At 52.2% G+C, this 11,708-nt stretch overlaps 2 protein-coding genes across 2 annotated transcripts; one reads left to right on the forward strand and one right to left on the reverse strand.

Annotated features, from left to right (window-relative positions):
• Nucleotides 1-758: 758 nt before the first annotated feature.
• On the reverse strand, nt 759-6,402 carry LOC122382253. The gene is made up of 10 exons (XM_043367352.1): nt 6,166-6,402; nt 5,537-5,687; nt 4,899-5,041; nt 4,481-4,624; nt 4,173-4,310; nt 3,841-3,963; nt 3,212-3,364; nt 2,729-2,857; nt 2,372-2,476; nt 759-1,975 (listed from the first exon to the last, which is right to left on the reverse strand). The coding sequence occupies exons 1-10, from the start codon at nt 6,256-6,258 to the stop codon at nt 1,904-1,906; spliced, it is 1,251 nt and encodes a 416-aa protein (XP_043223287.1). The 5' UTR covers nt 6,259-6,402; the 3' UTR covers nt 759-1,903.
• Nucleotides 6,403-7,503: 1,101 nt separating this feature from the next.
• LOC122382257 (ciliogenesis and planar polarity effector 1-like) lies at nt 7,504-10,936 on the forward strand. Its single transcript, XM_043367355.1, has 6 exons — nt 7,504-7,572; nt 8,423-8,693; nt 9,086-9,288; nt 9,657-9,865; nt 10,271-10,429; nt 10,619-10,936. Exons 1-6 carry the CDS (start codon nt 7,504-7,506, stop codon nt 10,779-10,781), a joined length of 1,074 nt encoding a protein of 357 aa, XP_043223290.1. The 3' UTR covers nt 10,782-10,936.
• Nucleotides 10,937-11,708: the final 772 nt, after the last annotated feature.

Consider the following 11,708-nt stretch of genomic DNA (forward strand, 5'->3'; position numbering starts at 1 on the left):
AAGCATCTTCGGGTATAGCGCCTTCCTTTGGTTGGAAAAAAGAAACACGCCCTCATCTAGGATCTAGTCCGTAAAAACTAGTAGATAAGCAAAAAAAAATGCATTCTGAGCAATGAGCATGACTGCTAAAACAAAATTTGAGACTGGCACTTACACACTTAAAACATAACGAATGAATGAACATTGAATGGCTTCACTGCCTAGTGCCTACAGCCGTGACCAGCATCCATGCCTTGGAGCCGTTTAGATGGCTATCAAGGGCGCACACAACGGGGGGAGGGGGGGGGCACACGTGGGCCCGTGCCCTCCTCGTTCGAATTGAGGGAGTTGGTCTTCAAATGGGCCCTAATCCTTAGACCGCCGATGATCGTCTAAAAATGAACTGAAATGGCGATTGAAAAGACCGAGGGCCTATCTCGCGCCCGCCCCAGCAGGCCCATGTGAGTCCATGACCTGCAACTTTCACCACTGGGGTCTGGGGCCCTTCGGCATGAGGGGGCCCAGTTTGCATGGAGGGTCGTGCCCCATTCATTCAAAAAACTTGTGTGCGCGCCTTTTGGGCCATGCCTCACGGTTCAGGCTAAGCACACTAAACCAATCTTAACATAATGCTATAGCAAATTCCACTATCATTCCAGTGGCCATCCAGGGCAATTGGTATAACCTTCAACGATGCTCACGAAAAAAAGATTCTCATTTCGCCGGCATTGTCTATGAATAATGTAATCCCAGCTCTCCATATACGCACAATGACCGACCATGGTACATAATTTGCTTTATTCACGCAGATGTATATTGCAAAATGAGCTGTAAACATTGTGATGCAAACTAGCAAGTTGTCGGTGTATCGCCACTTACAATCCCCTTCCATTTGGACCACATGCGGTAGTCGTTACTAAGCAGCAGGGGCTCCGCCAGGCGCCAGGCGCCACAATCTCAGGATGGGGGGGGGGGGGCGATAGGATACACTGGATAGTGGATGGTATTGTGGAAGCGAAATTATTGGGGAGGTTCGGATCCATGCGACTCCCCCGTGGTGGCGGAGCCCCTACCGCGCAGCATAGCAAAACAAAACTCTTGGGTAGGTACCAACATAATAACTACACGTGACAAAAGTGCAACTCTGTGCTGCCAGCGTGGGCGTCACGAGACCAAATTGATGGCAAACGGTGAACATCATTTCTCCTAGTCCTGAAGCAATCACATTCTAATATGAAAACAGAATTATTGCCGCCCTCGAGTCACGACCTGACGAATGAAAATGTATATTCGCCTTATATAGACCGCGTATAGTATATAAATATAAATATGAATATCACACAAATATCGAAAATAGCATCACTTATAAGAAAAATGAGATCTGCGACCACAGTAAAGAGATAACTCACGGCAAATCGACGGTGGATCGTCGGTCCCCTAAAACAAAACGTTCGAGCGGCGAACCCTTACAAGGCAGTTGAGCTCTTGCGTTTGTGCATTGTTGTGACAGAACTCCTTGGAGTGTTAGTACAGAAATAATCCCGTCGAGTGCCTGAGCAGTGTGCTGACATTATTCTATCGTTCAGTCGAGTGTTTGTGTAGACAAAACTCCGTTCAAAAGCACATCGTGCCAATTCTATGTCGAAGTGGGTAGGCCGTTCCACTGGTCCGACCGATCCTCCCTAAAAAACGGCAAGCACTTGGGATCGTCTGTAGCAGCGGCAGCCTATAAAGGCCGGTACAACCCGTCCCGAGTACCGTCGCTCTCAGTCCCGCAGTGACTCTCTCAGTCCAGTACCGACCCTCTCAGTCCCGCAGTATCGTCCCTCTCATGCCCGCAGTAACCCTCTCAGTCGAGTACCGTTCCTCAGTCCCACAGTAACCCTCTCAGTCCCGCAGTATCCCTCCCAGACCCGCATCACTCTCAGTCCTTCTGAAGCGTCCTGCGTCGCGGCTGTCCGGGAATCGGCGACTGCGTGCTCCGGTGACCGGCAACCTTTGGAGGAAACGGACACAAGACGTTACACTACATCCGCAGGGGCTCAGGGCACACACAAACATCAGCTGAGGGGCGCAGTTTTGGACATTTGGTACTCAATTGGTAGCAACTGGAACTCAGCAGAATTTAACGACTAAGTAAATGAGCATTATCCTACCAATGACGTCAACCGACTAGCGATTTGAGTGTTTGCTGTAATATTGTATATTAAAGTCAAACACTTCTTTTTGCTCAAGTTCTAAAATGAGGCAGCCATTTGGTGGGTCAGGGGTCGTACAATATCGAAATTGATCCTTATCATGACGGAAATGCACGATGTCAATACAGAAATCAACAAGAAACCTGACTCGATTAAACTATAGCAGTTATACAACAGCGTACGCGTCGGCTCACCTTCAGCCGATCGTGTCCGCTGGAGTTTCGCTGGTGATCGTCCGGGTCCTCATCCGTCTTCTTTTTCAGGGCCTCCGCCTTCCTCCGCTGGGCCTCCAGGTCGAGCTGGCGAGCCAAAAACAGCGTCACAAACGCGAGCACCGCTATCTCAAAGGCGAAAACTCAGATAACAAATACGAGATATCGGAGATGTTGACCGCCTAGGTGTCATTTAGCTCCGAGTCAGGCAGTCTGAGTTAGCTCACACCCTTTGGCAGTCTGAGTTAACTCAAACACTCTGGCAGTCTATGTTAACTCACACTCTCTGGCAGTCTGAGTTAACTCACACTCTCTGACACTCTAATAATCTTAACTCACACTCTCTGGCAGGCAGCAGGAGAGCAGCAGACAGGCCGGCACGCCGACAGCCAGTACCAGCAGGGCGTACACCCAGGGCCGCTCGGCGCTGTAGTCCAGGTACCAGTCGAGCCACTCCAGGCTCTCCGCCTGTCGGCACAACATCGAGAGCGTCACGGAACCGTACACAGGACTGGGTGCTGAACAGTACTAACTGGTACGGATAACGGAGATATGGATAAAGGATCGTGTACCTAGGCATCGGTAGTCTGCACATACACAGACCTATCATACGAAGGGAACGAGTGGAAGGGGCTGACGCATAGAGCATAGAGCGTAATGCATGGGAGGAAGCTGGGCTACGTACCTTGCCTACCGGTGCAGATAGGGCTGAGTACCAAGGGCACACACGAGAGACGGACGCGTACGCAAGTGAACCCATGGTCCCTCGACTTGATCGCTCCGCTGCCCCCTGTTTCACGGAGTCACCCGTCCAGGACTCACCGTGCTCCTCTGCCGCAGGTGCTCGGCGCGTGGCTCGGGCGGCGGCGGCGGCGGCGGGACGAACCGGTCCGCCTCTGCCGTCTGCGCCGTCACGATCAGGTTGTCGAGCCGCAGTCCATCGCCGGCCGACCAGAGCTGCACGTTCAGCGCGCGCTGCGGCCGCACCGACACCGCGCTCCGTCACTGACAGACACAGACACCTGTGCAGAAACGGAACAAAACGACGAAAACCATAAACCAAAAGGAAATCAATGTAATGACAAACATAACAGCGTAATATTACTAGGTAACTAAACGAGACAAAGCATTAAACTGATAGCAAGCCAAACATGCGTAAAAAAAAACTGTGCAAAACAAAACAAGTTGACAGAAAATAAGCAATAAATGCACAACAGAAAATTATCTGCGAAACAATCAATGAACCATGGCTCGTCTTCATTTTGATGACCTTTGCTTTGATTGATTGTATTGTATCGTATTGAACAATCATGAGCGATCCACATTCTCAAAGTGCGTGGCGATTACTGCCCACTGTTATCTCGTCGATTACTTGATGGGTTTGATGTCATGTTCCACCCACCCTCCCGCGCCCGATGTGCCTGTTCCGACACACAGTCACAATTACTCACTGCCGCCAGGAGAGACTCCATTCCGGCCGACCCCGAGCGGGTGTGGTCGTGTTGCAACTGGCCGTCCGATTCCGAGGTACCCGCCGGCTCCAATAAAGACGCGAGGCTGATGTTTTTCACAATCTGAAACACAGCAACCGGATATACACAACACATCTAAAGTGACGACCGTGAGAGGGAATGATGTGACACGTGATTTATCCACTACAAACCAGTAGGGATCTATAAAATACCGCAATATCAGCATCTAGCCGTGGGAATTTTGCGACAATGCCGTGGCAGGGGCGAACTCTCGCAGTGCTCCCGCGGTCGGCACAGCGTCTGGTACGCACCTGTCCATCGAGCCGCAGTTGAACGGAGCGGCCGGCGGCCACCAGCCGGTACACGTGCAGTCTCTGACCGGGCGCCAGCCGCGGCGGCACGTCGACAGACAGCGGACGGCGGCCCAGGCCCGGACCTCCCAGCTGCAGCTGTGTGCAGAAAGACACATGGGATGGAGTTCAGTAGTAGCTAGACACTGCATCACTTCACTACCATGGTGGGCGTTTATGACGCATGTGTAACGTTTAATCATTGAAACAACTCTACAGCTAACAATAAAAAGTGCCAGTGCCAACATCGCAGAGGTCTTAGCTCCCACCTTCAGTTGGTCCGCGCAGCTCTCGGCGGCGAACAAGAGCGAGTGGGGCGTGCTGCTGTTTACCAGATCCAGCCGGTCAGCAGCGGAGTCCGTGAGAAATCGCAGCTGGACGCCGGCACACTGCCGCAGCCGGGGCAGCAGCAGCTACCGGGAACACAAAGGTCAGGGACACCCTCACAATCAAACACTCACAACACACAGCCACAACCAGATAAAGGCACACTGCCGCAGCCAGGGCAGTCGCAGCTGCCGGCACACAAACTCGGTCACGGAGACGGCCAAAGAACACAGCCTCAGCTTTGGACACAAACATAGGTATATGGTATCAGCATGCAGCTGGTGCAGTGACCCATCATTGTCCACCACACCATCCTGCGAATGTCCCACCAACCTTTCCCCACTGACCACACCCACTGACCTGAAACTGCACAATGAGGGGCCGTCCGGTGAGCGGGCCGTCGAGCGGACGACTCAGCGACAGGTGTCGAGAGCCGGGCGCCAGCGTCAGCCCGAGATCGGACTCCCAGACGCTGTCGGGCGCCGGTACCAGTCGCCATCGCTCTGAGGATGCATGCATGAATGGATGAATGAATGAATGAATGAATGAATGAATGAATGAATGAATGAATGAATGACATGAATGAAGAAATGAATGTGTCAATGCTTGAATGGTAGCATTAGGCCAGTAAGATTACATGGTCAGTGCGACCATGAGTATGACAATTAATGTTTTATCTCATCTATATGTAACTTCAGGGTTGCTGACATTTTCATAAAATATGTTCCTAAGAATATCAAAGCATGTGCTTGTAGATCTAACTGCATTGGGATACAATAACTCTGGAAATGATGATCAAATAGGCATAGGCATAACTGCACCATAGTTAGAAGTAAAAATGTCCTTTATTAGTTATTGACAATGACAAACCATCAAACAGGAAAAAAATTATACAAGACCTAGCTGAGTGTCTTTTTTTTAACTGACTTCCTACTTTGCAGCCAAAGACAGGTTGCTAACACCAGTAAATTAGGTGCCTACATCAAATGTGATGTTACCTCTCTGATTCTCCAATGAAGTTGAAGCACCTGACATTATCCATTCTCTTTCAAATGTCCAAATGTCATCAAAATGTTCCGCCAAGTAAGCGCCCTTGGCCATGGGTGAGACGTATGGAGTAGGTTCAGGAGTATCCACCTCATCATCATCCTGAGGAAAAAGAATGGAAAAGTGCAATCAAAACACAGACAGTGACAAAACCAGACTGTCATATGAATCTCCATAGCTTTACTATAACCAATGTTGGTGTCATTTATCATTCAGAACAGCAACACAAATTTGTTTCCAACCCATCACACCTCACGGCCTACTTCTGAATCTTATTTGCGCCCCAGCCGTAAGAAAAAATAGACTGACAACAGAGAGACTTGGTGTATATTTAAGCTCAAAACAGCATTGTCATAGATATTTTAAAGCTCATATAAAAAGGATAGAAATTATTGATTTAATTTTAATTCATAACTTGACTGCCATAACAATAAATCTCAATTGACCCAAATTTGATCATGTCCAAACACCACCAAACATTTTAACAGCAACATTTTCACTTTTTAGAATCATACTAATCATATGATATAAAACAAAGCAATTTTTACTGACTGTTATTCAATAAACTGTGAGAACTTACTTCAAAATCAGCATAAGATCCAGCCAAACACCTTGACTTTGAATCGTTAAAGACAATTAAAGTCAGACACAGTACAGCTAAGAAACACGTCATGACTATTTACTCTGAAGAAAAGCAACAAAAATGAATCACAGCCAGATGACTGATTTGTGAAAAATCAGACAAATGTGCCATATGATTAATTCGAATTATCTAGCAGTCGCTCCTGCCTTGGTCGCTCCTCTCTCTACACCACGCACACCACACGGCACAAATATCACTAAAAATTAATTGACTTTGCCGCGTCATTTATGTCGTTATCAGTAATAGCTCTTGAATTAATTTTCGTTTCATTTTATTGTGATGTATTGTATTTTGATTGCACTTAGTGAATACTTCTTAAACTCAAAACAAATTATATTAATTCAAATCATAAACAAAAAGTGAATGAAAAAAACTAGAAAAAACAAAATAAAGCGTAAAAGCTTAATTTAACTCTGGTGGTTGCCATGGTGACCTCGGAATGCCATTCTCTGCTGTTGTTGATGTTTTGAGTTCGTTCAAAATTCAATATGATTTTGAGTTCTTTGCCGACATTTATGTTCGCTTAAATTGTGTTGTTTGATAAACATAGTTTGGACTTTTTGATGAATCATTCAGTGTCAGTTTATTCGTATCCTTTGCATTATGCCAGGCGTTCTGGAGCGGACGCCAACGATCACGGAAACAAATATCAGTACAAGTAGGTTTCAGCTGTGGATGTTACCCATGTCAACGTTACAATAAGTGAGATGATGTATTGGAGTATTTGCGACATACGTGTCCTGTCGGGCAGGCACCGATTGATTCCGGGGAAGGGAGAACGTAATAGGATGAACAGGACAAGACAGAAGAACAGGTTCATGCTGCCGCGGCAGCATGAACGCTTGCTCGTCACCGGGGTTGGGGGGAGGGGCAAGGGGGGGGGGAGTGAGGAGGCACACTTACATAGGTACCCGCAGATGAGATATGTCATAAAAAGCCCTTGAGACACCGAACAGTCACAGCGAGCTTTTTCCATCATCTTGACCGCACGTGAGTGGAGTGCATGCCCCGGACTCCGGAGAATAAACTTTCGTGACCTCGTCGGATAAACACGGCTGTCCACTGTCCAGCTCGGTACGGAGCTTTCCGATTTTAATTTGAGGCGTGGAGGAGAAAACTGTTTTATTTGACTTATTTATTTATGTTTTTTTGTTTTTTATGTTTTATTTGACTTTGGCTAAGAGGGAACGGTGACGTACTGCAGTTGACCATACGCCGTGATACGCCGGTATCTGGTGCGATGGCGGTCAACTCGGAGTCGGACGGTGAAATGTGATGGAGGATGGGGTCGAGGACGGGCTTCTCTTGAGGATCGCCTGGGCCTGCGGGATCCGGGTATTTCGAGTAGGTACTCCCGCCGCCGCGTACTAGTATATATAATAGCTGATCACCGCCATCCGCCATCCGGGCGCGCTCAGCTCCGCTTCCGGGGGGGGGGGGGGGGAGGGCCGGTATCACGACACCACAATCCGGTGGAAACAGCTTTTCCCGTCAGATGCAGCAAGCTACGAGCCGGCCTCATGCGCTGTTATAGCACGTGTATCAACTTTTAGTTCCTTGTTACGCTTGATCATATTTCTAGCTCGGCTAATCCAAGCGGTTAGGTTGATTTGATCGTAGGCGATTATACTCATCGAATCCAAGCGAAAGTTTTCATGAAGCGAGGCACGGGAAGGCTATAAATTTGGGTCTGGCGAGCGAGTTAAACGGCAATTATTAGCATTTTGAGGATGCGGCGGCACAGTGCTCAACAGTGGCGGTTGCAATCGGGTTACAGTGCTAATACATAATAATCTACAGAAATTATCCGGTTACCGATGCTGACAACTGGCACCTGACCGGCCCCCCATTTCAGGTGAACTGGAGGATGCATTTGGTCGTGGAGATTCTTTCGGAGGCGGCCATAAAGCACAAGAAACCCTACCCTGCCCTTGAATGGCTTGGAAATGTAAGCATCATTTTAGGTATGGCTATGATCCGTTTGAAAGTACAGGCTAATTAACGATCCCTCCAATCAGTCCAATCCAATTCCTTGGTTGCGTAGCATCGAATGGCGAATGGCGTTCGAAGAATGCCCAGGTCAGTCCCTGGACCCAAAACTAAAGCAGATCCGGCTAAGGTTTCTGTTGGCCGGCGGCCGCATGTGTTCTTATTTTTCTACATCCATTGTGTGATCTGTACCCCGTTCACACAGGACTCGGAGAGTATATTTCTGCTGGACGGCGGCCGCACGTGTGTGCTGCAGCTGCCGTCGGGCGGCACCAAGAAGCACGCGCTGCGCTACCGGGCGCTACACGAGCGGCTGCGCGCTGCCGTCTCCGTGGGCGTGTCGCCGGGCGGCGCCTTCCTGGCCGGGACGGACGTAGGCGGCCGCCTGTTCGCCTGGCACCGGGACTCCAACACGCTGCGCACCGTGCCGCCGCCGGACGACTTCCCCTGTCTGATGGCGCCCGCCGCGCCGGACGGCGACCGGGAGAGCCCGCCGCCGCCGGCGCCGCCAGGTAAAGTCATCGCGGGGAGGGGACTGGTGTCTGCTCCAATAACGTGTGCCGATGGTATCACAAGGAGTGAAAAATCGTTGAAGGTCTACCTCACATAATATTTTGGAATATTCAGATTTACGCGTGTTTATCTGTGAGGTGACGTGATGTAACCCGTCTTTTTCGCCTGGTTCGGTCATCCAAAGTACGGTAAAATTTGTTTCTGTGAAAACAAACACATTATTTGTTCCGGTCGGGTGAGAGCTGTTTTTTAATTGTCGGCTGAATTACGCCGTCAATGGGCTCGGTCATTTCACGGCGGCCCGCTGAAAGCTGACTGTACCTGTTTGTGACGGTTCACTAATCCTTCTGTTCAGACGGCGGCCGTCTGCTGACGCCGCGGCTGTTTGTGGACGCCGCGGCTGAGCGGGCGCTGCTGGTGCGGCCCGCCGGCGGCCTGCTGCTGCTCTGGGAGGACGGACGCGCCGGACGCTGGTCGCTGCTCACACCGCCCGGCCACGTGCCGCTGCCTGATACACCCTGCAAGGAGACCGCCGTCGACGTCGCCTTCAGCCGAGAGGTCGGTGACCAGCTGCCTTATGTAGAGCGTATGACGCGGGCACCGCTGATATTTTTCCTGTTACCTTCATGTGGTCTTCGGTGTCCGTCCCGGCGGGCCAGCGGCTGTTCGTCGATAGAGCGGTGTCATATGTCCGTGCCGGCAGGGGAGGGGAGGGGAGGGTTTTGTGGTTTCGTCGGTTGAGCAGTGTCGTCGCGTCGGTGCCGGCAGGTGGAGTGGTGGGCGCGTTAGTAGAGCGGTGTCATGTGTCAGTCCCCCCGGGGGGGGGGGGGGGTCCGTGAGCTCGTCGGTGGAGGAGGTCTGACATGTCGGTCCCGGCAGTCTGTGATCGGCGGGTGCGCTGAAGGAGTGTCGCTCGCCGCCGGCAGGGTGACCGGTGGGCGCGCTGCTCGCTGGCGTTTGGCTCGCAGCGCGGTCTGGTGGTCAGCTCAGTGACGCTGCGCTGGCGGCCCGCGCCGCTGCTGCTCACCGACGGCCAGCCGCGCTTCTCGGCACACTGGAGCTCCGTCACCGTGGCCTGGGAGCGCATCCACCCGCGGGCCGAGCTGGTGCGACACAGCGGCGCACTACTGGCCCGGTAAGTACCCGATCGCTCGACAGGGGAGCGCCGAATAGCGTGCTACGTATACTGCTCACTCGCTCGAACTCGGGCAGCGATTTATATTAGATGGCCAAACCATTGGTCACGGCGTTGGTGGTATGGGAACAATTCATATGACCGCCGGCGTTACGCAAAAACTTATGTTAACTTATAAAACTTAGTCAGGAAGTGACAATTCATCGAAATTATCATTTTATACGGATTAAAGAGCCACAACAAAGATTCGTTATGAATTCATAGTGGATCTGGGATATGTCCATGTTAAAAATTTGTATGTGCTTGGTGCACTCAGGTACAGCCGCGGCGGCCGGCGCTGCTGGCCGTGGTGGCCGGCTATCGTAGTATCCTGACTCGGTAGTATCTATCTGCCGCTGCGTTCAGGTATAGCCGCGGCGGCCGGCTGCTGGCTGTGGCCGTCAACCAGCGCCATTCGGACCTCAGCCGCCTGGTTTACCTCGGCGGCGGAGACGGCGGCGGCGCCGTGCTGGTGGCCGACCTGCACGGAGTCGGCGGCGGGGAGCTCCCACGGCGTCACCAGCGGTCAGTCGGACGGGCCGGGCCACATACCCTATCACTTATGTATCCCCCACTGCAATGATGGGAAGGACCGAGACTGTCATATACTTTAAAATGCCGTAATCGTAATTAAAATTCTTAAGTCAGTTCTGTGTGGCCGGTCTGAGCTGGCTGGCCGGGGACGCCCTGTACCATGTATTCTGTTGTGCGCAGTCAGTTCTGGGTGGCCGGGCTGAGCTGGCTGGCCGGGGACGCCCTGTACCATGTATTCTGTTGTGCGCAGTCAGTTCTGGGTGGCCGGGCTGAGCTGGCTGGCCGGGGACGCCCTGTACCATGTATTCTGTTGTGCGCAGTCAGTTCTGGGTGGCCGGGCTGAGCTGGCTGGCCGGGGACGCGCTGCTGGCCGCCGTCACCAAGCAGGGCTCGCTGGCCGTGCTGTCGGCGCTGGCCGGACCGGTGCCGCTGCAGCTGGCTGGCGCCGAGGGCAGCGGCCGGCCGGCGCCCTACCTGGAGCTGCACCGGCTGCTGTCAGCCGACAGGTCAGTGGGAGACACACATACCGTACAGACACACACACACACAGACACGGACGGCTCCCTACCTGGAGCTGCACCGGCTGCTGTCAGCCGACAGGTCAGTGGCAGACACACATACCTCACAGACACACACACGGCCGGCGCCCTACCTGGAGCTGCACCGGCTGCTGGCAGCCGACGGTTCAAGACCTTACGTCGGGCGCATATTTGTTGCGGGGACCTTATGCGTGACATCCATTTGTCATTCACTTATTAAGTGGTTTGATTAAATTGATATCGCCGTGAATTATTGGAGACATCTAAACGTCTCGAAGCTGAAAATCATCTACATCGCGGGGCACGGGTGGAATTTTGTGCGGAGCTGGGAGGGCCCGGGCGCAGCAAATCCGCCGCCGCCCTAGCGGTGACCTTGACCTCCGCCGCCTGTTGCGGCCCCAAAGCCAAGCCGACGTGGAATTGGGACAGATCGGGCCCTCCCATCTCGGCACAAAGCTCCACCTATGTCGCGGGGAATGTAATTAACAGTTAAAATCCCTCTTTGCTACTCTATGAAATGATTAAAATTGATGTGCTTGGTTGGCCCACTGACGCGCTGGCTGTTTTCCGTGTGTAAGCTTCCACCACCCAACCGAACACGGACGTAGCCGTACGGCTTTGCGAGGGGCTGGCCGCGGGCACTAGGGCCGTCCCGCTGACGGCTGCACCCCGCCCTCTCCAGCTCGGTTCCGGAGCCGGAGCCGGCCGGCGGTGGTCCGGAGTCGGCCGGC

This window comes from Amphibalanus amphitrite, unplaced genomic scaffold, assembly GCF_019059575.1.
Source record: "Amphibalanus amphitrite isolate SeventyFive unplaced genomic scaffold, NRLGWU_Aamphi_draft 000136F_arrow, whole genome shotgun sequence".
In the NCBI taxonomy this organism is placed as follows: Eukaryota; Metazoa; Arthropoda; class Thecostraca; order Balanomorpha; family Balanidae; genus Amphibalanus; species Amphibalanus amphitrite.